Source organism: Temnothorax nylanderi, unplaced genomic scaffold (assembly GCF_030848795.1).
Source record: "Temnothorax nylanderi isolate EJ_2023f unplaced genomic scaffold, tnyl_v1.0 TNYL_tig0139_pilon, whole genome shotgun sequence".
In the NCBI taxonomy this organism is placed as follows: Eukaryota; Metazoa; Arthropoda; class Insecta; order Hymenoptera; family Formicidae; genus Temnothorax; species Temnothorax nylanderi.
The window spans coordinates 1-27,496 of NW_027249201.1; the positions used below are offsets into that span (position 1 = coordinate 1).

General features: G+C 40.6%; 1 protein-coding gene and 2 long non-coding RNA genes across 4 annotated transcripts; all 3 read right to left on the reverse strand.

Annotated features, from left to right (window-relative positions):
- Positions 1–617: 617 nt before the first annotated feature.
- Positions 618–27,496, reverse strand: LOC139777102 (uncharacterized). The gene is made up of 3 exons (XR_011719261.1): positions 27,482–27,496; positions 1,236–1,447; positions 618–991 (listed from the first exon to the last, which is right to left on the reverse strand). It is a non-coding gene; the product is annotated as an uncharacterized lncRNA (long non-coding RNA).
- LOC139777101 (uncharacterized) lies at positions 4,444–6,677 on the reverse strand. Its single transcript, XM_071714305.1, has one exon. It carries the CDS (start codon positions 6,610–6,612, stop codon positions 4,777–4,779), a length of 1,836 nt encoding a protein of 611 aa, XP_071570406.1. The 5' UTR covers positions 6,613–6,677; the 3' UTR covers positions 4,444–4,776.
- LOC139777103 (uncharacterized) lies at positions 19,331–23,439 on the reverse strand. 2 transcript variants are annotated; one of them, XR_011719262.1, is made up of 3 exons: positions 22,415–23,439; positions 19,706–19,942; positions 19,331–19,502 (listed from the first exon to the last, which is right to left on the reverse strand). It is a non-coding gene; the product is annotated as an uncharacterized lncRNA (long non-coding RNA). The 2 variants fall into 2 exon arrangements; XR_011719263.1 differs by lacking the exon at positions 22,415–23,439 and adding an exon at positions 20,025–20,825.

Consider the following 27,496-nt stretch of genomic DNA (forward strand, 5'->3'; position numbering starts at 1 on the left):
CTCTCTCTCTCTCTCTCTCTCTCTGTCTCGCGCGCGCGCGTAGGCACGCTAGTCCTTCAGAGCTTACAAAAATCACCTCCGGTAGTAAATATTCATGTCGCACAAGGCGTTGCTTTGACTCCGTATGACAAGGCATTTACCCAGTTTCGAAAGTGAGTCGCTTTATCTTCGAGCATATTTTTATGACAGATCCTAAGCGTACGGATTTACGAGCAGATACAGAACTTACTGCTAGACACATCTCTCTGACTTCACAACCGTTGAGACAATATCCATAAATTATCATATCCTTTTTTTTTATTAAAAAGAAAATCTATCGGTTACTTCAATAGTCATTGATTAACGATTCGTGATAACATGCCCGACTATCCGCTTGAACTGACACACACGTACCTTATTATACATGTACATGAATTTATTATGTTGAGGGAAACGCGCTACTCATTACAACACGATTTATATCGACCGCTTATTACAAATCCTGCATTATAACGGATATCATTTCGACACTTTTACTGCGATATTATCTCATTATATTGCAACATTTAATGCAACATCTCTTGCTTTTAATAACACGTAATCAAAAGTAGGGTAGTGGAATAAAAAAAATCGTGGAGTTTATTTCAAACGAGTTTACTCAAAACTCATTAAGTTGTTATATAACATTATAAAATTACGTAGCGTACGATGATATTACTGCGTAATACACATAATATAAAGTTTCTTGTTAACGTTAATTGCTTTACACGTTGAAATATTTACGTCACGTGCGATGGAGATTATCGTAGCTTGCATAGTGTTTAAGAGGACGGTGCATTAGAGTCGGTGCAGTCGGTCCATTAGAGCTAGTTTGCGCAGGTGAATCTGCGTATTGTTTTTCTTCTTTTGCTTCCGTAGTCTGTTTAACGGTATTGTGAACGCCTCCGCCGCCACTATTACCAGCAGTAATAGACTGATGATGTACAAGCCCAATCTCATATTGGATACAGTTCTGAAAAAAAAAAAAAAAAATACATATTTTTTTTTATAAAGCAACGTCAATATCTAACTTATACGTAAATTATGAAAATGTCAATTTTTACTTTTTTTTACTACAGTTGCCCGTAGCTTATTACAATTATAAAATTGCAAAATATTGTTTTATAATTTAAATTCGAAACGTCATCTATTTCCAAAAAGAAAAGACAAGTTTTTGATACGACAGTCAATAAGATTGATTGATATCATTGACTTACAGATTTCCCACGTATAATCAAATAACGCCGTGCCACTCTGTTGTCCGGGCAAATCTTGCGAACCGCCGAGTTCAATCAACGAACTTTGAGATAATGTTATTTCAGGACCAGGATTGATGTTTCATGGGTGGCCAGAGCTTGACTGGGCCAACACTTGACAGCTTCCCAAGCCTATACCATTCAATCTGGCGGTTGTCCCCCTGCCCCTGGTACTACGCAGCGTGACGAATGCATATTTATTTCGCATAAAAGTCCCCTCGTCTCTAACAGGCGTTTTATTCGCTAACAAGCTAATGTGCTCGTCCAATTTGGTCAATTCGGTTCCCGCGTGCACTCTTACGCACGTAAGATTGGATTACACTTACATTGATACGAATTATATCCGGTGATTTAGTTATAAGAGAATGAAAAAGAATAAAGAAGCACACATTGATCACGGGTATATTATCTATTATACATACTATGCGCTGCGTTATGGGATAATATCTAATACCACTTATTTTTTTCGCATAAAATCAAATCGGTATCAAATCGCATGAATTTCTAATCAGAGCGGAAATCACGAACGCCCATAATATTATCTGTCAATATTTGACGTCGTGGCGCCGAATAGTTGCGGTAGGCTGATACAACAGTCGAATTGTGATGGTATAACGCGCGCATCCATACGTTCTGCAGATTTGTTATCGCGGATCAAACAAATATGAGTGCAGTTTGGACATGACACGTCATATCGCGTTTCTAACACACCACGCACACACAATATATGTATAGGTATATATATTATTATTATTAATTATTATTTACTTCGTGACAAGGTTTGTATCGACTGATGAGATATATTGTAAACGTGTGTGTGCATTATATATGTGTGCATGTGTGTGTATATAAGGTGTTCCAAGACAGGTGAATAAAACTTCAGGGTCTTCACTAAAAAAAAATGTTTTGCTAATGTAGGTAGATTTCTGGTATCACAACAAAAATTTACCGCTATTTTTTGTATCTGCTATAATATATCCACATACAGAATTTATAGCAGTCACAGCTAACTTATTTTTAAACAGTGAGAAAATTTTCTTTGCCAGTGGATAAATAACAGTAATGAGGCTTTATTGACTATAACTGGCAATCTTTATTAATAAGTCACGACGTTTCGACTCTAATTCGAGTCCTTTTCAAGTGTATAATGTTCTAACAAAGACTTTCGCTAGTCACGACAGTGTGCCTGCACGTCAGATCTAAAGACTATAAAGAAACAGAACGGAATTTGTTTAAGCTACAAATAACTACATGAGTTCATACACGGAGAGAATTTTCTCTTAAAATTTACCCTGAAATCATGGTAGTTGTGGGACAACAGGTACCACCAAGAATTTTATGCGAGCTATTCTGATTAATATCTACCATAATAAAAAATATTAATATCTATTACATTAAAATATAAAATATGTTTGATTAATTTTACTAAAATATATCTAGGAAATTTCAATAATTTTTCAAAATTTACCAATCTGCTTGGTAATTTTTATCACGTTGTTTGTAAAATGTCTTTTGTATATTTTAAAAATTCCTTGGTTGCCAAGTTGTCCCAAGTTTGTAGTGAATTTAAGGGTAAAATATAACAAAAAATTCTCTCCGTGTAGATTAAAAAGAAAAGAAAAATTAATAACTTACAAGCTTTGTGTGTTATGCGGTGATAAAACATGGTCAATTATTAAAATGTAAAATCGATTGTGTCAAGGAAGCACGTCTGCACGCCTCAGTTACAAGCAACACAATGAGCAATATCTAATAAACAATAATAGTTAATGACAAATAGAGGTTGGTTAGGTTGGCCCCTATTATTTTGTCATATATTGCTGTCAGGTTCTCTGTGTCTTTTTGAAGGTTGATCGTATGATTGTGTTTTTTAATTAAAAACATCTCGGCGATTTCTCTCTTTTTAATGTGTTTTTCTTTGTATAAAATTTTTGTACCAGACTAATTGAAATCATGATTTAATTCAAGCCGATGTTTGCTTATCACGGAGTGATTGCTGGCATGCTTCCTTACGTCGAATTTATATTCCTTAATTCGAGTTTCGAGATGTCTTTTCGTTTGTCCTATATACGCCGCGTCGCAGTCTAAACAGTCAATTTTATAAACTAATTCCGTCTGTTTCATGTCATCCAGTCTGTCCTTTTCCCTTCTAATAACATTATTGAGCTTCTTAGGTACAGTATACACGACATCAAACACGACGGTCCGGAGACGCCCGACGACGCCACGATCGCGCTTCGGCTTCGCTCGGCTTGTGAGCCGGTGCCGCGGATCGCGAGTTCGTTAAGGTGATTGGGCTAAGTACCGTATGAGTCGATATAAGGTCTAAATTTTTTTTTAAGAAAAACCCTTTTTATGCATATATTCTAAACACTTGTATAATTACTAGTTTTATAATGTAACTTTTCATTCGATCATGTATCAATTCATCTACTGATAAATGTAAACAGTTCAAGATTTGACTTCAGTTGACATTCATACAAGAGAAATGTCGGCAATGTCGCGACATTGCATCTCTTCGCTGTAGGCAGCTATCATGCCAGTGCCATGTGTTTGAGTGAGGTTATGTATTGTGTTTATGTTGAAAAATAATGGAAGATAACAAACAATTGCGATAACGGGAGATTTGCTTGCAAAAGAATAGTGCTGTGGAAAGAAAACACTACACGGCGTGGCGTTGCCACATGTTCACGTCGCGTACAGCTGATCGAAAGGCCGACAAGAAACGCGACGATTCATCAACTTTTGATTGAATTTTTGGCCTTATTACACGTCAACGTCGTTTTGCCTTAACTAGTCAAAGGTGGCAATGATATCTCTAGGAGTCTCGTGAGTCGAAAGGCTCAAAACAATGTGACACACTACTAGGCGGCCGGTCCTCGCGGTCCGGTCGTCGCACGAGCCCGGTTTGCCGTACGGCGCCTCTGCCCGTCGTCGGGATCTCACCGCTTACGACGGCACGGCGTCTAACGGTCGAACATGAGTTTCGCGAGTTCGATGTCGAGACTCGGAATCGTCTGTAGACGACTTAGGTACCTGGCGATTTTTTTACTTAACAAGTGCTAGAAGAATCAAATAATGTTATTTTCAGTTTTTTGAACTTGTTTCTTTACAGATAGTGAGTGAAATCCTCGAAAAATGTGTGTTTCCGGTACAATTTCCCGTAAAACCTATGTTAAAAATGCCAACTTTGAGATTTAATATCTCAAAAACTAGACGTCAGATCTTCTCAAAATTGCAAATTTAAGTGTATTTAGGTTTTCTTTATAACATATTTTTTAATCAGATTTTTTTCTTTGACATGCTCTGATGGCCCAATCACCTTAAGACGATCCTAACAATACAATGTTTAAAAAAGGAAGGTGGGCACACCGTGCCCGTTTCTCGCCCGGTGGATGGTCGGCCGGGCGGCATCGGCTTGTCGTTCAGCCGGAACGATGCGTATTTTCCGGGGCGCATCGTTACATCACCCTTCCCCTATAAAAGGCGCGAATTCGGCGCTTTACGTTTGCTTTTTGATTTCTCGTATGGTCCGTACGGTGCCCATCCGATTAAATCGGATGTGCCAACGTTTTCCTCTTGACCGCATCTTATGTTGCCGGGAGACGTGCGCGTGGAAATAAGGGACCAATAAAACGTGCCCGGGTTCTACCATCACCGGAATTGGCGGAGGTAGCTCGGGTCCTACGGCCCTCAGCGGTTGGGTGTTGACCGGCGGCTGGCTTGCCGGTGTAGGCGGACTGTTTGCTGATATCGGTGGTGGTGCCGGCGTCTTGGTGGCCGGTCCGGTCGATGCCTTCCGGCGGACGTTTTCTTTCACGCAAATTTGGTGGGCGGTTTTGTTGGTCGGTCCGGTCACTCGGTCGAAGCGCGGGAGTTCCTCTGCGAGGAATTCCCGGAGCCTTTCTTCTTCGGCCGGGGTCCGGGGCACTATGCCTTCGGTCGTTGTGGTGGCGGGTGTCCGATCGCGGGAGTTTGGCGTCTTTGGCGCCGGTATCGCGTGGCCTAGCTTCGCCCAGAAATCTACTCCGAGTAGTAGCGCGCTTTTTAGATTTGGCACAATCAGGAATGCGTGCCATATGGTTCGGCCGGCCGTGCGGATCGGTAACCGGACGCGGTCGGGCAGCGTTATGTGTTGCCCGTTGTCTAGCTGTACTTCTTCTTCTTCCGGGGTTACGGGGAAGCCGAGGGTCTGCGCGAGCTGGGCGGTGTGCTCGTTGATGAACGAGATTTCCGATCCGGTATCTAGGAGAGCGTCTAGCGGGCGGTCGCAGATACTAGTTTCTAGGTGCGGCCGGGGCGTGAATTTTACGGAGAGGACCGGCCACCCGGCCGGAGTTTCCACAGTCCCGGTTTCATTTCCCGGCGGCGGGTGGCAATCCTTTGTCAGGACGCCGTCCTTGCCGCATCGTGAGCAAAATTTCCAGGCGGGGCGTCGACAGTCGAAGCGCGTGTGCCCGCGTTGCTTGCAACGCCAGCAACACTCGCCTCGATTATAAACGGCGGCGGTGACCGGGGGGTCGGCGGCGGCGGTTTTCGCGGTGGTCCGTTTCGTTCGGTTTTGTTCGAACTCGCCCGCTCGTTGTTGCAGATCCCGGGGGCTGCGTACATCGCTTCGCCAAATACGGTTCTGATAATCAGGGTGCAGGTTCTCGTAACGCTGCTCGAACTGTTCTTCGGTCGAGTAGCCCTCTGCCCTCCACATGCGTGCGAGCATCTGCGTTGCGTATTTTATGTACGGCTCCCCCTCCTTTTGCACTCGGTCGCTGATCTCGTTTATTAACTGCAACCGATATCGTCGCGGCAGAAACGTATCTTTGAAGTCGGCTATGAATTCCGCCCAGCTATTCCAATTGTCGCGATTGTTTCGGCACCACAGTAGTGCGTCTCCCCGGAGTAATTCGGGCAGTCCGCGTAGCCAGTGCGCGTCGGAAAACTCGTAGGCGGCCCGCAGTTCGTCTATACGTTCCAAAAACGCCCACGGGTCCTTCCCTTCGAAATGTAATCCCCATTTCCTCATTTGGTTCATAATCTGCGTAGATGTGTTACTCGGGGCGTTGGCGGGTATTATCGTCATCGGTGATGCCGGAATCTCGGACGGTATAGTTAGGGTCGGGGGGCGGGGGACGGGTGCCGCGGTTGCTTCGAACATTTCGGGATTTTCGTCGATGAATTTATCCAATCGCCGTCGGAGATCGTCGATGCTGCCCTCGGTGTTTAGCCCGAGCATTTGTAACTCGTTTACTAGATGGCTCTTAATAAGCCGGTAATAATATTCCTTCATTTTGCCGTGTTCCTGGGTCTGTTCCTTACGGTCAGGTCCCTGTTCGGGCGCCATAAAACTACCTGTCTTCGAAGCGCGGATTCAGCTCGCGGCGGGTCTGAGTTCGGAGAAGGCGCGGAGGAACAGATGCGGGTTTAAGAATGGCAAAACGAAGGATTATTATAAAGTGAAATTACGTTTATTAAACAATAATCTGATTGACATTCAGAGCACTGGGCAGATACACACTGTCAACACCCGCGAGGGCCATCGCAATCGATTAGCGCGATGCGTACGGGGCGGAGACGGTTTTTCGGATCGATACCGCGAATCGGAGCGCGTAACAATGGCGCGAAGCGCGGACGCGGAGATGAGATCGCGCGAGATTCCGTTCGGATGGACGGAGTGAGGAATCCGCCGAGACGCACTCGACGGAGGTAGAGGACGGAGTTTCTACCCCGGCTGTAGGCTGGAACGAAGGAGTAGATTCGGATCGAGCCGGCTACCGAGAAACACTCGGTGAGCTTGTTCAAAGGGCTCGATCGACAATGAGGAATCCGCCGAGACGCACTCGGCGGAGAGACAGAGAACGAATCCTCTACCCCGGCTTGATAGCTGTGGAGATGAATCGGGATTCAGTCGGTCGAGACGCACTCGACGGAGACAGAGAAGCGGGATTTCTCTACCCCGGCTGAGATAGCTAGGCTCAGGATTCAGCGGAGATGATAGGTATGAGCTGATGCTGGATCACGGCGGAATCTAATAATTATATTAACAATCCGCGGGTTTATATACCCCGCGGATCGGCGACGCTGGTAGTGGGGGATGATGCGCACGCAAGCGTCGGGTTTATAAGACGTGGTCCGGAGACGCCTGACGCCGCAATCGCGCTCGGCGGTGTTCGGGCGACGTCGGCTTCGATCGGCTTGTGCCGCGGATCGCGAGTTCGTTAGGACGATCCTAACAATACAATGTTTAAAAAAAAAAGACGGTGGGCACACCGTGCCCGTTCCTCGCCCGGCGGATGGTCGGCCGGGCGGCATCGGCTTGTCGTTCAACCGGAACGATGCGTATTTTCCGGGGCGCGTCGTTACAAACTTAAAAGTTATATGTTGTCTCCTGACATCGCGAATGAGACCCGTAGTTCCATCTCCAGTTCGGTATATAATTTCTTAACTAAAAATAAACACATGGATTATATGAGTAGATATATTTCTAGCGAATTTTACAAATGAAGAAAGTTCTTGCACAACAATAAAGATATTTTCGTTACCAACGCTGATAAGTGATAAAGGACAAGTTACGGTAGTAATGAATAAAAATACATACATAAATCAGATGAAAGAGTTACTTATCCATGTTCCAACCACTTACAAAAAATTGAAAAAAGACCCTATCAAAAGCATAACAACTAAACTTAATAATTTAATCAAATCGTGGCTTGACCTTGAAATTATTAATGATCGCATTTATAGACGTTTGCATTGCACGAATGGGAACCTTCCGAGGTGTTACGGGTTGCCGAAGATACATAAAAAGGGTTATCCATTACGCATTATTGTATCAACACTTTCTACACGCCATAGAATTAATTTTGAGTTCCACCAGTTTCATGTTGTCTCATCTGTTTGACGGACAGATTTATGAGCAGATCTTCGGCAGCCTTATGGGTTCTCCACTCTCCCCCATACTTGCTGACATAGTCATGGATGACTTAGAAACATTCTGCAGCACTCTAAAATTTAAAATTTCCACATTCTTCAGATATGTTGACTATATATTTGCGATTATTCCAAGAACGAACATTGACGAAGTACTTAATTTGTTCAATAGCTATCACCCACGACTGAAATTTACTTATGAAATTGAAAACAATAATGAGCTGAATTTCTTAGACACAACTGTCCTCAGAAATGGTAACACATTAATTACAAATTGGTATCGAAAACCAACCTTTTCTGGACGGTACATTAATTATTTCTCGAATCATCTTGAAAACTACAAAAGGAATATGTGATTACTGGTCTCGTGGATCGTGCGGTCTTACTGTCTGAGGTTCCATATGATTAACATTAAAATTGTAAAAGAAATTCTAAAAAACAATTGTTACCCGACACAAGTTATCAATAAGTGTATCAGTCAACGATTAAAAGAAATTAAATATCGCGAGGTCACACCTGATGCAAATGGTAACACTGACGATATGAGAAATTTTATAACCATCCTTTACATAAAAAATTACAGCGAAAGTATCCGCAATATTTTAAACAACCGCGGGTTTGATGTCGTGTATACTGTACCTAAGAAGCTCAATAATGTTATTAGAAGGGGAAAGGACAGACTGGATGACATGAAACAGACGGAATTAGTTTATAAAATTGACTGTTTAGACTGCGACGCGGCGTATATAGGACAAACGAAAAGACATCTCGAAACTCGAATTAAGAAACATAAATCCGACATAAGGAAGCATGCCAGCAATCACTCCGTGATAAGCAAACATCGGCTTGAATTAAATCATGATTTCAATTAGTCTGGTACAAAAATTTTACACAAAGAAAAACCCATTAAAAAGAGAGAAATCGCCGAGATGTTTTTAATTAAAAAACACAATCATACGATCAACCTTCAAAAAGGCACAGAGAACCTGACAGCAATATATGACAAAATAATAGGGGCTACCTAACCAACCTCTATTTGTCATTAACTATTATTGTTTATTAGATATTGCTCATTGTGTTGCTTGTAACTGAGGCGTGCAGACGTGCTTCCTTGACACAATCGATTTTACATTTTAATAATTGACCATGTTTTATCACCGCATAACGCACAAAGCTTGTAAGTTATTAATTTTTCTTTTTTTTAAATCTATGAATTCATGTAGTTATTTGTAGCTCAAACAAATTCCGTTCTGTTTCTTTATAGTCTTTAGATCTGACATGCAGGCACAATGTCGTGACTAGCGAAAGTCTTTGTTAGAACATTATACACTTGAAAAGGACTCGAATTAGAGTCGAAACGTCGTGACTTATTAATGAAGATTACCATTTATAGTCAATAAAACCTCATTACTGTAACTTATTTTTGTATGCAGCTAAACTAATTATATAGCTTTTTAGCGTACCTATGTACTCTAATATTAAGGAGTGTATTCAATTTAGAAAAAGAGAGGCATGTTGGCCAATATAGTTATCTCTTTCTGTTCACGAATGATAGAAAAGATCAAATTACTACGGCTATAAGCTGTACCTACCTCTCTGATTCGGGATTCCGTTCATAGTAATTATTTGGCCTTTCATTATTTGTGTACAGAAAGAAATAAATAGTCTGGCCTACGTACTTTCTCTTTTAAATAATATAGTGTCATAATGATAATCATGTCATTACTATCTGGCGTGATTATAATGAACACGAAATGTAACAAAAACTTTACAGAGTACTTTATAATCAACACTTTTTTAGCGACAATCGTTTCACGAAAACGTGCAAGCGCATTTTGCTGCCCACTGAACACTGATCCAGCACAGACTTGCATGCGTAACAGTTGAGCGCGAAAGATTTAAAAAAAACTAGACAAATTGGGCGCGTTATACAACTATGTTGGGCGTGAGGATCATATATTTATTTGTCTCTCACCGTTAATCTTTTCTGTTTACCACGGTCAAACTTTATAACAAGTATGATTGGCCTATGGATATAGGCAACATGGATAGGCGTCACAGAAAAACTTTCTTTCTAAATTTCACTAACAGTTCAGATATAAATTCTGTCTCTGTCACTAATTGTAAAACATATGCGATATCACAGTATTTGCTAATCATTTATCTACCTTAGTTGTACTTTCGCACCTAGAAAATTTTTGCTGTAGTTGCAAGACCATTCATTTTTTTTATTGAGTGTATAGGGAATTGAATTTAGAAAAAAAAGTTCTTATAAACATAGGTCCGGAAACGCTTCATTAAAAAGTTATAGCTAATAAACTTCGTAAAATCACGCTTTTTTGATGATTTTTAAAAATAACTTTAAAATTATCCTTTAGTCATTTGAAAAAAGTAACAAAATAAATCTGATGGGTAATTAAATAACAAACTAAAATTTACATCAATTTTATTTAATTCTGATAAGACGTTCAAAAGAAAATGAGCTCAAAACAAAAAAGCAGAAACTTCAGGGTCTTATAGAAAATTGAATTTGAAACAAAAAAGTTTTTTTTATTGATCTGATCTGGAACATCCTGTATACACGTTTGCGATGTATCTCAGGCGATACAAACCTTATCACGAAATAAATAATAAATAATAAAGATGCGTAGTGTTCTCGACCAATAAAATCGTAGGGCGATGATATTTGTGGAACTCTTCCATAGGTGCCCGCGATTCGACGATCCTGAGTTTCCCCGACAGGCGCGCGTTCGTATCTATCTACGGAAAAACGTGACGAGTATCATCGACTTTGGAAAACACTTTCGTCCAGGCGCACTGCAGTTTCCCAGCGACAGCTTTTGCGAGAGCGGTAGCGACCCTACGTTACGTCAAGAACGCGCATTCGACGCGGAAACGTCTACCCCGCCGATAGAAATCGACGGGCGAGAAAGAGAGTGTAAGAGGGAGGGAAAGGAAGAGAGAGAGAGAGAGAGAGAGAGAGAGAGAGAGAGAGGGCGGAAATGCAGAAAGGGGATCGAATACAACCGTGAGAAAGACAGGGAGGTGAAACGACGACGTTCGCTATACGTGGTCTGAAACTGGCAGGCGAAAGAGGGGAGGGAGAGGGTGAGCGGTTCCCTCGGGAGCTTGCTCGGCTCCCGCGCGTTACGGCGCGCCGTCTCCACGGCGCGATCTATCGCCCCATTGACCGCCACTCCATTATCAGGATAGTAATGCCGTAACCCCGTATCCGTAACCCTGCCCTACTCGTGTCGCTCTACGCCTTTACTTCACCCGAGAATCCACCGCGCTAGCCCGCCCTTTTGTTGGTTTATCGGAACAACCCTTCGTTACAACCGTCCGGGGGAGAGAGAGAGAGAGAGAGAGAGAGAGAGAGAGAGAGAGAGAGAGAGAGAGAGAGAGAGAGAGAGAGAGAGAGAGAGAGAGAGAGAGAGAGAGAGAATAATCGTGGCCGATAATTTTCAACGCAATATCTATAGGGATACGGTCTTTGTGTTAAAAATGAATTTCCTTCTTGAATTTATCCTTTTAAGAAAGATCCATTTACGGAAATTGCTACTTGAACTTCTCCTTGAATCAAAAATCACGCTAAATACGTTCACTGTTTCAACGTTCGAATTGTAAAGGCAAATATACTGTGCCGTACTTCATGAATTTTTGATCGAAATACGTGAGTAGTCATGCGCGCATTGTGCGCACAGTCGCGATAAATATTTAGCAAATTTACTGCCATCGGCACAATATTGGTTTTTTTCTTCGGCCTCTCGTTTGCGACCGCAACCGTTTGGTCCTCGTTGCGAAGAATGATCATGATAACGCGAGAAGTATCATAGATAATGGAATTAATAAAAGGTAGCCGATGGTAGAAATAATAAGATAAAATTTCGCATTTGCATAGAAATACATAAATTTTTGTTCAGCTTCTTCTATATCGTCGAAACGTCATTAAAATTTATTTCAATTTCATAAACTCAAATATTATATTTCAATGTAGTCTATTTTATTGCAATATTCGTAAATTCCTTATTTGAATTTCCGAGGATATTAATTTATATTATTGCGCATTGTAGAATGCAAAAACAAATGTGCAATATCTATACCATAAAATGTAATAAAGTGAAAAAAAAATGTAATACTTTTTCGAGCTCGTGAAAAACTGGCGGTAGCAGGTCCGCAAGTTGCTCACAAACGCGTCTTGCAGCTTTTGGTTGCGAGGATGCCCGAATTAATTACACACCGGCCACTTCTGACCTAACGACAAACTAGAATCCGTTGCAGCTATAATTAAATTATATATAACTACCTCAACAGTTGCAAAGTTAAGAGAACCGTTTTCTACAAACTACGAAGAAAATTTGTAAAGAAACTTTACCGTAAAAAAAGTTATTTTTACTTTTTAAAGAAAATATCCAAAATTATGTAAAATATAATTTCGAATATTTGCTTTATATTTAAATAACATTTATGTTGCAAGAGAATATTATCTTGTACATTTTGTATCATTTTACATCCAAATACAATTTACAATTTAACAATTTTTTAATGAAGAGCGTATAAATCAATAATGTTAAAAGTGTGTTACCAATTTGATGTTATTCAAATCTCTGTTTACTTATTGTCTTTTTTTTCTATATTCTATATTCGACAAACACACGTGTGTTCGACATTTGTCCTCTACACGATTACCACGATTCCTTCTGATTTACTAAAAAAAAGTGCTGTCTTTCTCCTGAAAATAACGCTGTTTCCTGCGAATGGCGTAAAGGGAATCACTTCGATCGGTCGTACCAGTATCGAAACGATCTTCTCGCCTCATACAATTTTGCGAGATGCCCGTCCCAGATCGCAAGAGTACGCGCGCGAACTCGCGTCAGAATATGTCCCGGCGTTTCTCACGAACAGCGCGCCATCCGCATCCCGATCACGTAGCTCAGGAAATCTCAACAGATAGAGGCAAGCCGGAGCATGGACTCGTCCCAAGCAGCTCGAATGGGAATACACCTTCGTTCCCCGGCGCGTAGAGAAGACGCCCGACAGCTCGACTCTATCGCGAATGAGGGACCGCGTCAGCGACTTTCGGGATAAGATGCGCGCACCGAGAGTTCGAGGTATTTCGATTTTCGCAAGTTTGGGCAACATCGCGCGAGGTAACGGTTCATTTAGATTTACGACAGATAACTCTATATATTTTCTCATGAATGCTCGGCTTTATTAAGTCATACTGTTTCTAAAATGGTTTTAATCACTACTAATCCAACAAACAGCAGGACCAGAGAGAAAATGGATCACTTTGACATTAGCGTGAAGTGTTAAGCGTTGATACTAATACTAGCGGTTGAATTATTTAATCGAATCTTAAAGAGATTTATTTTATTTCATCATGTTTTTTATGATCTATTTTTAAGATATTTTTCAAACTACGGGGAAAATTTAAAAAGAAATTTTACTATATTATATAAAAAATCATTTTTACTTAAATTTAAAGGAAATATCCAAAATTATGTAGAATATAATAATATAATCTTATACATTTTGTATTATTTTACAATCCAAATGCAATTTGCAACTTAGCAAGACAATTTTTGAATAAAATACATATAAATCAATAATGTTACAAAGAAGTATGCTACCAATTTGATGTTATTCAAATCTCTTTTTACTTAATGTCTTCTTCTTTCTATATTTCGACAAACACATGTGTACTCCACATTTGTCCTACATGATTACCACGATTCTTTCGAAACTTGACTTAAACGTTATAAAAACTTCAAAACTAATAAATAACGAGATCTTCTTACGGAAATCGTCAATATTAGCCTGTACCCTTATCGCACTAAATATTGTATATGGCTGCCTAATCCTCACCTTATGAATATATTGGATGCGTTTTTCATCCTAAACGAATAAAACACGGATCAAATTGTATAGAGACGCGGAGTGAACAATACCTCTCCATGATGCGCGCAATTGCTTCCGTGCATGCGACTTTTATTAGATACATCATGAAAGCTTTATTTTAGCGAATCGTGCAGAACGTCTACTTGCATGTCCAGGTTTATGATCACAATTGATTCCTGCTCCGTTTCCCTCCTCCTTCTCTCTTTCTCATGCGACCGGAATACGTCGATAAGACATTACTCAAAGGCAAAACGTGAGCGAGATACAGCTGCGGCAGCCGTCGGCGATTTATAGCGGGACAAATACAGATGGGAAACTTTTCGAGGCGTAAGACGTCGGGGAAAATGCTTTCGGCTTTCGACAGGCTCTCTTTACCGGCCCGTCTTACCTCACGTCCGTCGTGCATGTAAAAGTAATAATGGGAAATCGAGCGAGAATACGTCCGTTCAATTTCTCACGCAACCGCTGATACTGTCGTACCGCGCCGCGCGGATCAGAACAAGCTGGCATAAAAATGAAACGACGAGAGAGGAAGGAAGGTATATACAATGCTCGCCCGAATGCGATTTCAATGTAACGCCCATATGCGCGACGTTTTATGACAATTTAGACGGGGAGAAAAAAAGGTAGTTAATTCCGTAACATTAAGAATTATCTCGGACGTATTCTGGTGCCAGATGAAGACAGATACGGGCGATCTATCCCCCGCTAACGTGAGCTTATATGCGAGAGATGTGCGACGCCAAGATAAAAGAAGAATAAAGCCAGACAGTTAATAATATCAAAAAAGTTATAATTGGATATACGTACTTTAGCCAGAACATTTTTGATGGGAAGATCATGCGAACGCAAGGGACAAGAAAAATGTTACATAACAACGTAATAAATAAAGTAATCGTTAAAAGCATTAGGAAAGTATAATGACATTTTTGCTGGAAATTCTGTTAAAGATTGTACAGCTGAATAAATAGAACTAACCGAATGTTTCCCCTAAAATTGCATTCTTTTAATAAGATAAAAAAGCATTTAGTTTATACATTTAGTCTAATTTATTTCTAATATAGTCACATATTGTGTAATCCAATTTTGCTAATATTTATACACAGAAAAAAAAGAAGTGTCAAATCAACACTGATATACTTGTATATACGCAAGAGTATAGTATAATCTTGAAAAGAAAACTTGCTTGAATGAAGTCATTTATATAGTTAAACGAAGTTTTATATGGTTCAATTAAGAAAAATAAAGTTGAAATTTTTATAAAGAGATTATATATTCTTGCGTATATACAAGTATATCAGTATTGATTTGACACTTCTTTTTTTTCTGTGTAAGATAAAAAAAATTCCTAAAAAGGTTTTCGCTACATTTTACTATATCGCGTCGGTGGGATCTCAGAACAATATATATTATACTTTATAGACCGCAGAGCACACGCGCGTACGGCTACTCGTACCGAATATACAGCGAGTGACATGGAAAGTCTTCTCTATATCCTCGTATTTCTGATTTGTTACTTCGTAGCTCCTGTCTGTTTGAATCGTTGAGGACATTTGACAGAGCTTTCAGTCTCGAATAGGGGAAAATGCAGCGCACCGCAGTTTCCGCGCGGGGATGTCGGCCACAAAATATTTCTCTGAAAATAAGCTGCGAAAATCTCTATTGTCTATTGCATTCGTCATTTCCTCAAGCCATTCTTATAGAAAGTAGCTGTGCCGCAGTCGTGATATATTAGTCAGAAATTAAAGGGGTACAAACGCTCGACTATACAATTTATTCGAACAATTTTATTCATTTATTCGTTTTATTAGCAACAAATGCCCCGCGACTGTTTTTACCACGAGCGATTTTAATTATCGACCTTAATCAAAGCTCAATCGCGTGGAATTATTTCGAAATAGCAACACATAGTAAAAACGTTCAATGTTTTTAAATGATGTTTAATCAACCACGAGGTCTCTGAGCCAGATGCACATCGCGGAAAGGCCCGTGTCATTAACATTTAGGCTTTAATTAACCGTATTTCTTTCGGTGCAATTTAATCCTGTTAGTATATGGATTCCTTGATTTGAGCCAGAATTATTCACAACCAATTTCTCATTTTATATATTACGCGAGATCTATTGTAATGTGACACGATTAAACCCACGCGTAATTCAATATTCAATATTCGTTGCGCGAGGGATCTTCTTTCCCCGCAAAGCTCGACCCTGTCGAAATTCGATAAAGCGTAAGCGTGGGGCATTAACAGCGAACACGCGATTAAATCTTACGCGCGGCTGTAATCTCGCTCGTGTCGTGTGGAACGGGAGCGGATCACCCTATACCCATCCGTCTCTAGAAAATTGTGCGACAAATTGAAATGCGCGCTATACACCCGCCCCCCTCCATCCTGTCCGATCCCCTTCTTTCGCCCTTACATAATGGCGTATCCGTAGTAATTACTGGAATGGACCGTAACTCTCTCTAACGGGCGGATGAAATAAATGAAATAGCAACGTTTATTCGACAATCCGGTGAGAAGGTACCTCTATACTTCGTCGCGTATATGCAATTGATAATAATTGAGAATGGCGCGCGGTTTTATCCATGCTGATCGTTAACGGTAGCGCTCTCTCTCATACTTTTAATTTTTCTTGTTGATGAGAAATAACGATGCGCTATTTCCACGACCCGTGGCTGTATATCATTCATCGATCGTTAAAACAGCTAGCCAAAATCTCTGCTGCATTTCTATTCGAGAATCGCACTCTCATGCATACGCTTCTCTTGTAAATAGCGCTTTTTAAGTATGTATTGGGATCTGCAAATAAATCGATATACAAGCACTTCGTACATGAGTTATATTTTATGTTCTTTTATTAAATATCGTTACGTATGCATAATTAATAAAGTAGTTTTTCTATTTAGCCTATCCTATAGATCCCGTACTTTTCATGCATAACGTATATCTTTACGGAAAGAACGGTTTGCTGAAGTAATCTAAAAATTTAGCTAGATAAGTACAGATCTGAAAATAATTTTGTTGCACCATCCAAATAATTATAATAGGTCGCTGAAGTATGATGATAAAGCTGTAAAAAATTTTGATATTTTAGCAATCATGCAGTTTGAATGTTCTACATAATTAGTTTGATGGTGCAATAAAATTATTTTCATGTATCTAGCTAAATTTTTAGATACTTCAGCAAAACCGTTCTTTCCGTGTAATATTCTTTTACAAATCACTTGGTGATAAAAATTACCAAGCAGATTGGTAATTTTTGAAAAATTATTGAAATTTCCTAGACATATTTTAGTAAAATTAATCAAACATATTTTATATTTTAATATAATAGATATTAATATTTTTTATTATGGTAGATATTAATCAGAATAGCTCGCATAAAATTCTTCGTACTCTTCGTAGTAACATGTTGCCCCACAACTACCACAGTTTCAGGGTAAATTCTAAGAAAAAATTTTCTCTAGTGTATGTTTTAAGTTTGAAAGTAACGGCGCGTGATTTGTTAGGGCGAAAAATTGTACATAAAATTCCGCGAATCTTCATGCGAATAATATTATTAGGCTACCAAGATCCTGACCGTAAATGGCGTTTTATCTCTAAATTGATAAATAAATACCCTTTACATCATGACATTCTGAGAGATACGACTGATCATCAACGTGCCAAATAATACTATCTCGGAATTATTCGTACACACTCTCGTATTACACTCTCGTGTTACACTTTCGGATAAATGTTTCCAATTTTACAGAAATGGAGTTACATATCTACTGCATATATGCCCTTTCAGTGGCAATGAAACCACTTTATAAGACAATTTACCGGAGGTATAGTGCGATAAAATACTCATAATATTTCGCCGATAGCGTACAATATCTCGTTTAGAAGTCCGTTCACGTAACAAACTGATATACATCTATCAGAAAAAGATTATCCGTCTACGACACTGCTTGGAAAGCAAACTTTTTTCAAAATAAAGTTATTGTGTTGATTCTCTTATCAGTTATTTTTTTCAATTTTGCAAATTAAAAATATATGTATAGACATTGCTTGCATTTCTCATGAAAAACCGCATGTACATTGTACAGGATGGAATAAAACAAGATCGATAATCGTTTTCGATCATCATAGGTATAACATTGTGATTTTCGTGGCTTCAACTGCCACGTATTGCAATATAAAATGCAATTTTTCATTTATATTTTAGCAGTTTATTTTTAATGCATAAATAAATTTATTTATGAGATTACATTGTCATGCAGAATTTTATTAAATTAAATATCCTCTAGTGATATAATAAGTTTACTATCGGACCGATAGCCGATTATTCGTTTAAAATTTCGCTTTTTCGGAGTTAAACTGGTTTCGTACCTACCGTTGGTACGTACTGAATACACCGAATACTCGCATAAAGAGTTCAAGCGTTGGTAAAAGACGAATATGTAGCCATCTTAGTTCGGTATTTGCTACATTTTATACAACAAATGGGTCATGTGCTTTGAGAAAAAATTGGTAATTTTAAAATTTATTTTCTACATATTTTCACGATATTTATGTAAAGATATTTCCGAATGATCAACAGATACTTACTCAAGTATTCCATTTTGCCAACAGATGGTAGATATACCTACACTAAATATATAATTTATTCGCAGTTTCTTTGAAATGAGCATTTATCGACAAATGAACATATAGTAAAAATTTATTATTTTATTATGCTACAAATTTATCTGTATAACATTTTTATACGAAGCTTTTACTTGCTAATAAATGCAAAGTGAGAGCTTCCTCCAATATTACTCGTTAATTTCAAAAATATAAAACTTTAATATTCAAAATATAACGCATATAACACGTTGAGCATTATTTATTACTAAACTATATAAAGCTATATTACTGAATTATAATATTTAAACGTAATATCTAATAGAACTTGTATAACAATATACGTTAGGTTTAATTTCGCTAACATGATTTTAATACTTGAATTCGCAATCCAATTAAAACATATTGCGCCTACCGCCTACATAATATTACCAAGAATTTAATATGACGATATTAAACGAATAGCGATAAATTATCGTTCAGAAAGACATTCGACGTCGTTTAATATTATACTTATTAGCATAACGTTAAATATTAATGCCACCAGCTTCCTGGGTCCTTACATATTTATAAGGCTCCAATTATCTCGCACATGAGGTTAATTTATGATATTACCGGCTATCAATAAAAATAATTGCTTTATTAACATGACTAATGACGAGTTTACATTCATAATATATTCATTGCTGACGCGATGGTTGCCCTCTCTCGCTGCGGGGTTCCCCCATTTTAATGGGCCTGATACGTTGCGAACCGCAGATAATACACCCTCGTCATCCCTCAGGAATTATCTGTGGAAAAATCTCACGAAGAATATTCTCCCGGCTAACAAATGTCTTTTCCAAGCCCCCTTATAAAATTATAACCGTTTTCATCCGTGTTTCGTGCTGATTTGCAGAAGCATCAATTGTCAGTAACTACATCAATTAATGATAATGAGATATCGAACACGAACCAAGAATATTAAATCGTGTAATAGAACAATCTAACTCACGGCGGCAGAAAATAACGTATCATTATATCGCAAAGCGAGGTTTTTTCAAGTATACTCGTATTATCTTCCTTGGAAAAACATTGACTCTCAGCATATTCCTTTCGCAGTTGATTCCCAATCTTAAATTACGTTCTGTCGAAAATTAAAGTGGCTCCAACAAAAAGACGAACTTTTATTTTTTATCCGCAAGTTTGTCCTAAAAGTTGAAGAATGTCTCCACTTTTGATTGCCTGTAATCTGTAATCGGAGAAGCGATGATTAGTCTGGAGCACCCAGTACACACGTTCACGCAGAGACAGGCAACTCAGAGATACGCAACTCGTGCTCGCATTGAATTTAATGATAGTGCGTCCGTCGAGGTGAGCTCTCGCTTGTTCACCGCCGGTCGCACTTACGCGCCGTGCATCACATAAATTACGGAGGACATCCGTGCCATTTACGCGGCCAAGCCTTGATGAGTCAAATCGCCTGATTACCATATGTTTACCGTGCGCAGAGAATTTCATAGTCCCGCGTATGCGCCATGCAATCGACGCGGTATAATGTGCGGGATAAATTATACGCTCGTAAATCATTCGCCGATCGAGCCGCGAAGGGGAAGAAAATCACCGGCGAGGTTTTTAAGTCGCGGAATCGTTTGCCGCGTACGCGTACCCGATATCCGCGAAATCGCCGCGCGATAATCGGCGCGGCTGATCGGCGCGAAGCCGATACACACACCTTTTATACGCGAACGTCGATGCCGAGATCGAACAACCATCACACGTTTATAACCGCCTCCTTTTATCGCCGCCTCGCAAGAACTTTGTTTATTGCAGGTCGCGTGTTTCCCGACTTATCGCGCAGATTCCCATTATCATACGAACGCGATGCGAATTAATAATGCGCGTCGTAACACGCGGGGGATATGTATACGTAAGGCGACCATGTAGAACTTTTCGCTAATCTCCTTGTAAGATTTTTTCACATCCTGGAGTACGGCTAATTAAGGCGGGAACACTTATAATAATAATGGTGGCAGCGACAGCTACTACCTAACAAATTAAATTTTTTACGCGTCATGTTGTCTTGACCAGTTAGTCAGCTTGAATAATATATGGCAGTCATTAAGAATGCCTAGCAATATATGGTTGCATAAATAAATATGTGTCAAGGGAAAAAAAGAACGCTATAAAGGCCGTATCTATATTTCTCGCTAAAATTTTACTACTTCCAGACAAGTGGTAATTAAATGTTACTACGCAGAAACTGAAAGAATGCGTAGAAATGAACGGAGTAACATATATTTATTGTAGTTCGGCGTGTAAAAGACATGTACCAATCGTTATTACGCGAAAAATATCCTAATGAATGAGAATTACAATCCCGCAACGAGAGATATATCGATTCTCTCCGCCTGGCAGAGCCGTTTAATTAATACCGGGCATTAATAACAATAACGTTCGGCCGCAACGGGAAACTATTGGGCAAATTTAATTTTTTACGCCGCGCTACGTCGCCGTGTGCCCACCTGGGTAATTTATAAAATCCGCGCGGGGTGGACCCTCGCGGAGCTCGGCTCGGCTCCTTTTTCGCGAGTTGAAACGGCGCCGCCTCGAGCCCCCCCGAGGGCTTCGGGCTTTATAATTAGGCAACGAAACGAATTGCGCCTGACGTCCATATCGACTACCTAACTCAAACCTGACTAACGAGCTTTCCACTCGTTTCTATACACGCGCGTCCGCGTCCGCGTCCGCCCGCGCGCGCGCGCGCACACCCGTCGGCCGCTAATAAATCTTCCGACCATATCTTCGTCATTATCGGCAAACGCTTTACGTGAATGGAACCACGTGATCCCTTCTAGCGCGCGCGTTCGTTAGCGTCAGTTCTGTGATTTATTTCGCTGAACGGCTCGCTGAAATCATACGAAACGAAAACGATGATACGCACCGGCGCGCATTTGCCATCGGAATTATTGAAACGTTTCTGTCAGTAGCTAATTAAAATAATAATTTATACGCCGCATTATTCGAATTGTCTCGCGAAATGAGCCGATTAGTTTGTCACGTGTTATCGGCGGTTACGCCGCGCCGTTTAATTTCTAAGAATATTTCGCGCTTTTATCTGTCGTATTCTTACGGCGTATTCTTATGGAATGGTCCGCGCCGCGCGATGCCCCCCCCCCCCTCCGGAAGTGGATGGGTCGCCGCAACTTCTGGCAATAAACCGGCAACTTACCGGACACTAAGTACCCGAGACATAATCGTTAAACCGGGCACACCCGTAATCCGCGCGACTCGCCGAGAGCCGACGGCGGTCGCGGCAAACGCGGTTGAAAATAAATTCCCGATATAACGTTTCATCGATAAATTAATTGACCAGGCCTCCAACGGTGGCCGGTCTCTAGCGAACCGTGCAAGAGTTGGCACGAGGGGAACCAAGGGAGGGAGGGGGGAGAGGGAGAGAGAGAGAGAGAAAGGGGGGGAGTGGAAGGGAGAATGGAAAGGAGCAGGGGCAAACTGCAGAATTATTATTTGCGAAAGGCGCCCGCCGTACCGCCGGCAAAATGCTGCAAAGCAGGGAGAGTTGTTACTGACAGCAAACATGGCCGCCAACCTCGTGGGCCCTCGGGCCAGCTTAATAACTTCTCTCTTACCGAGGCAATGCAGCACCTTTTTGCGATTCGCCGGAGCATTATTAATCGCTTGATGTGGATTTCAAACTTATTACCCCGGCTGACGTGATGGACGTGGCCTGGGGGGCAACGTCTCCCCCACCGAAAGCAAGCGGGTCCAACCTTCCCCTCCCCCCGCTCCTCACTCCGGTCTCGTATCCATTTGATGTTGGAGCCAGGTGCTCCCCGTCTCTCCGACTGGTTGACTTGCTCGCGGTTAATTTCGCTCAGCGACTCCGAAATGCGCAGTCAATTGACAAAGATCGCGTTATTACACCGTGTACACACGGTCGAATGCACGGGCAATTAATGCCCCGGCTTATCATTCGCCCGTTCTCTTTTGCTTCACGGTGAGTTATCAAAGTAATCACGGACGCGTTGTTATAGTTATTTTTTCTACCACTTTCTTCACAGTCATATACTATGTTACCGTGCCATTTGAAACGCGAATTATAAATTTTACATAAATAGTATGCAACATTAAATAATTTAAAAAATGACGATAACTACAAAGGACATTTCAATTAAATAGAGTATAATAGACTGTAGATTAATGTTGAACGTGTTTATTTGAAATTTTAAGTATGATATATAATACGTTACATGATATAATGTAATATGTAAGTAACCCATGTTTTATCATTAATATTTCTCTCTTTCTTTTCTATTAAAAATAAATAATAAATTTGCTCTTATAAACAATTAAGATAAAATCCTATTGTCCAGAATTTAATTTATCGGCAACCAAGCACAGGTTTCTCGTACAGTAATACAGATGGCAGCAGACTTACATTCAAGAAACTTTAATACAGAATCCGTGTATTATTCTCCTACAACTCTCATTGTATATCCTTAATCCTTAGCCCAATAAGCTTGCTCTTAGGGGCTGATCTTTTTCCAATAAAAAAAAATATAATACAGAATCCCGCAGAAATTATTGATCCGCAGTTATTTCGACTTGGCAAACCCATCAGGGACTCAAGTTTAACACATTGCGGATATTCACATACATCATTATTGCAAGTGAAAGTTTTATAAACCTTTGAGGAAAAGTGGAAGCGAGATATAATCTAATTTAAAGAGAATAAAAATAATAACAATAAAAATAAAATCCATATACGTTTTTTATAGATGGAGTAGGATAGCAAAAATTATATATGTACATTACGGTTCAAAAGTTTGGAAGCATTACTTTCTTAAGAAAAACAACAGTGCCAATAAAATTCTTTAAATAAAAATTTTTCCTTGGAAAATGATTAGAAACAAATATTACTGTGTTCAATAGTTAAAACACACAATAAACACACAAAGTTTCTCATATATCACGTTTTTCTTTAGACATATTGGCACTATTGTTTTTTTTTTTTAAGAAGGTAGTATTTCCAAACTTTTGAATGGTAATATATAAAGTTGATTTTTATTTATATATCTTTAAAAAAACTTTAATTCGTAACATTAGAGTGCAATTTTATTAAGAAATATAATTTCCCTAGGTAACACGTGTTTATTCCTTTCTGCATTATAATCCTGATTATGAAGAAGAGAAATAAATGAGGAAAGAGGACTTTAATTGAAATTGATTAATCCTATTCAAGAACTTATTGTTAGTTTGTACTAATCGATGTGCCATGAAATTCCTTCAATCTACGCAGCTTGTAAAAGTACACGCGGTTTACAAAGATTGCCGGAGCCTTTGTCTTTCCTCCTTTGTTTCCCGAGAAGACACGCGATAACGCTTATCAAACTGAAAAGCAGATTAATAATGCGAAACCGAGAGCGCGCGTCTTCCCGTTCCTTCGGGCGGGTCGAAAAGACGAATCAGTAGGCTAAATAGAGCTGCCAGGATAAGGCAGGAGTCAGACAGCTAAACCCCGGGACGTCGGAAAGGGGGCATGGCGCGGAGGGCAAGAAGGACCGTAGTCAGGAGGCAAGTGGGGGACCGGCCGGGGGAGAGGGGGGCCGGGGTGGGCGGCTCCCAAGAGACGCGTTCGTAGCAAACGCCCACGAACGGTGACAGTCGGCGAAGATTTACGACGCTATAAAATATCATTTGTATTTGATGTCAGAGCGAGGGCTTGATTAATGCACTGCCGGGCGCACAATGAATAACTGACGTGTTGTTATAGTAACATCAATCTGAAAGAAGCACGGGGTGAGAGCTCCGGTACCCCGTTGATAAATTGTGTAGATTGGAGTCGCCGTTGCTGAGATACGATCAGCGAGCCTTCTACGATTCAATCATTAATGCCGTTTCTCTCCCCCCCTACCTCCGCGCGCGACCGGAATCATCCATAACTCCCGGGGTGTTTGCCGCTCGCGAACTATCTCGGGGTACATCGATAATTTTTCGTTTTTGTCGAAAGCGAAACTAAAGTGAACGAATAATTTGATTTATTGACCGACATACGTTTCAAACAGCTGGAAACGTTATGCAAAATCGGGGACCGGTTTTTTGCATGCAGCCATTCCGACGACAGTTCTCCAAATCTCGAAAACCATCCGTCAAAAAATTTCTGTATATATCTCCACGGCGCGTCTTTTTATTTAAGCGAAAGTAACTCGGGAAAGGTTTGATTTTAATCAATAATAATAAGTGAAACGGGACCGATATGATATACAGCCTTGGCCAAAATTATTAGGCACCCTATTAAAATAAAGTTCTTTCAAAGTAACATTTATTTTTAAAAGAAATAAAAAATAAATATATAACTCGTTCATAATAATAAACATTCTAGTAAATAACATTTAAACCATAGAAATCTTTCTTGGTATTAAATTTAGTACAGTAACTACAGTAATGATTACGATATCGGGTGTCTAATAATTTTGGCCAAGGCTGTACAATCAAATTTAAAGAACATCAAGCCATTAGGTCAGGACTGGACCTTGGCTACCTAATAATTAGATTTTAATGAAATGAATTATTCGGTGTTGAAAAAGAAAGAAACAGAGAGAGAGAAAGAAAGAATTCAATTATCAATCATCCGTTTCAAATACGAGGATAAAAAATGACGTAAGCAAGGGTTTTAATTATCAGAAAATTTCCTCGCGCATCAATCTTTTCTTTCCCGGAATGGGTTTTATTCACGTCCACGCTCCAACGTATCCGGGTGCGACGAAGCAGGAACAAACGCCACCCCCGTCTTCGGAAATGTTATCGGTCACGTGAACAGCGCGAAAGTGTCGCGAAGTTTATGGCGAGGAACTGCGCTCGGTCGGTCTCTTATAACACAGTCATTAATCACTTACCAACAATGATTTTATTCGCGGCGAGCGGTCCGAGCGTAACGTACCGTGACGCGCCTCGAACAGCGGGGACGATACATCACCGCGATGCGTAATATCGTCCTCAGCTTTGCGAAAGGGGAGAACGGAACGGAACGGAACGGGAACCAGGAGAGCGCCCGTCGCCGTATACATCGTTCAGTTTTCGACGTCGTCGTCGCGCTATTTTCAACCTGTCAAAATATCGCCCGGGGGCACGGTCGAAGACGCGAAGCGGCACGTCAGGGAAATGATTGATTTCGTTTTCCCGACGCTCCCTAAGACGCGTTAACGAAACAAATATACTCTTACGACGCGAACGTCGAGAGATACTACGCGATCGTTCCCGCTGACGTTTATTTCGGGAATTTAGTCGCGGGAGCCGTAACGCGTTATATGGGAAACGTAGATTGATATCGGAGGAAGATTTGCGGAATGACGTGCGTGTCGATCGATTTATCCGCAGACCCCCGCGTTCGAAGATGATATCACGCTCGCGACGTAGACGAAGTAGACTTACGTAGCGTCGTATACGGGGGTGAGGTGAACCCCCCACGAAGAGGGTAGGAGGTTACTTTATTGTATATGGGCTGATTATGCTCGTAAATATTTCACCGGGGGGGATGATTCGAGCGGCGGGACTCGAGAAACGACTCAACGGTTGAGGGACGAGCAGACACCGCAATAGGGACAGCAATGGAAAATGGTGACGTGAGAGGCGGCAGGAAGAAGAGCGGGGTGGGGGATCCAGGGAGGACAGGGATTTACGCGTGCGAACCTGAACGCCCTTTATACGTCGTCGACGCTATAATATATGACACCTATAGATCACAATTACGTGTAATGGCGCTCACTCTTGTATTCATGGCGATATTATTTCTGGTTGCCTTCCACGGCCGTCGTCGGCTCGTCCCCCTCCCCCTCCGTCTCTCTCTTCTTCCAGCCCTCGTCGCCGCTTGTTCCTGGGAGACTTTAGGTCCGTATGCTAAGCAGGCGGTAATTCTAGTTTGATTTACTTCGCCGGTCAACCCTCCCTCCTCGAAACTCTCTCCGCGCGGCGTACGCGACTTCCAACCCCGCCGGGAAAGTGATTACGCTTGGATCGGGCGATAAGTCCTTTATGGTTTTTGGTCGTGGCGTGTCGCACATTGGCGTAGCACGGATTCCCTTGGCCGTCGCGATACGTGCGTCTCTCGTTGATTTTTTTTTCTTTCTCGAGGGAAATAAATGTCTTTTTTGGAAAAATTCCGTCTTGTAGTTTTCTGTTGTATAAAAGATCGAGCAATCAAACTTTCAATACTTATCCAATTCTGTTTTTCGATAAAGCCTCTTGTATTTATTTAAGCAAAGCAAAGGTTAAAATTTTTTAGACTGAAATAGGATTGAAAGTCACTCAGGTATCTATCATCTGTGAAGAGAACGTTACTATTATAAGTGGCTGCAAATTATCTTAAGGAGAGATGTCAGATGACATAAATTGAACATTTTGAACACATAATGTAGGCAACTTAAATTATATATCGATCACGTATCGTGACTTATAATGAGGCGCATTTAATATAACCCAAGGTGTATTTCTGTCCCGGTGGAGAGAGAAAGAGAGAAAGAGAGAGAGAGAGAGAGAGAGATGGAGAATGAATGTCGATATTCTACCCGGAGACTTCGAGAACTCTGCGCGACGTGACGCTTTAAATTAAGGAAACGAGAAGCGTCAGGATTTATACGACTGTCATCTTGCAGCGGCTGTTCCTAGATATATCTTGTACATCAAGCGGGCTCGTTAAGTAATTAGTTCGAGCAGTGTCAGCGGAATCATGGGATATAATCAAAAGTTAGAAACGCGAGCGATTAATTATTACCTTACGCCGGCTCCC

Excerpts from the sequence above, each read along its gene's own strand:
- LOC139777101 (XM_071714305.1), bottom strand. The coding sequence starts at position 6,612 with ATGGCGCCCGAACAGGGACCTGACCGTAAGGAACAGACCCAGGAACAC.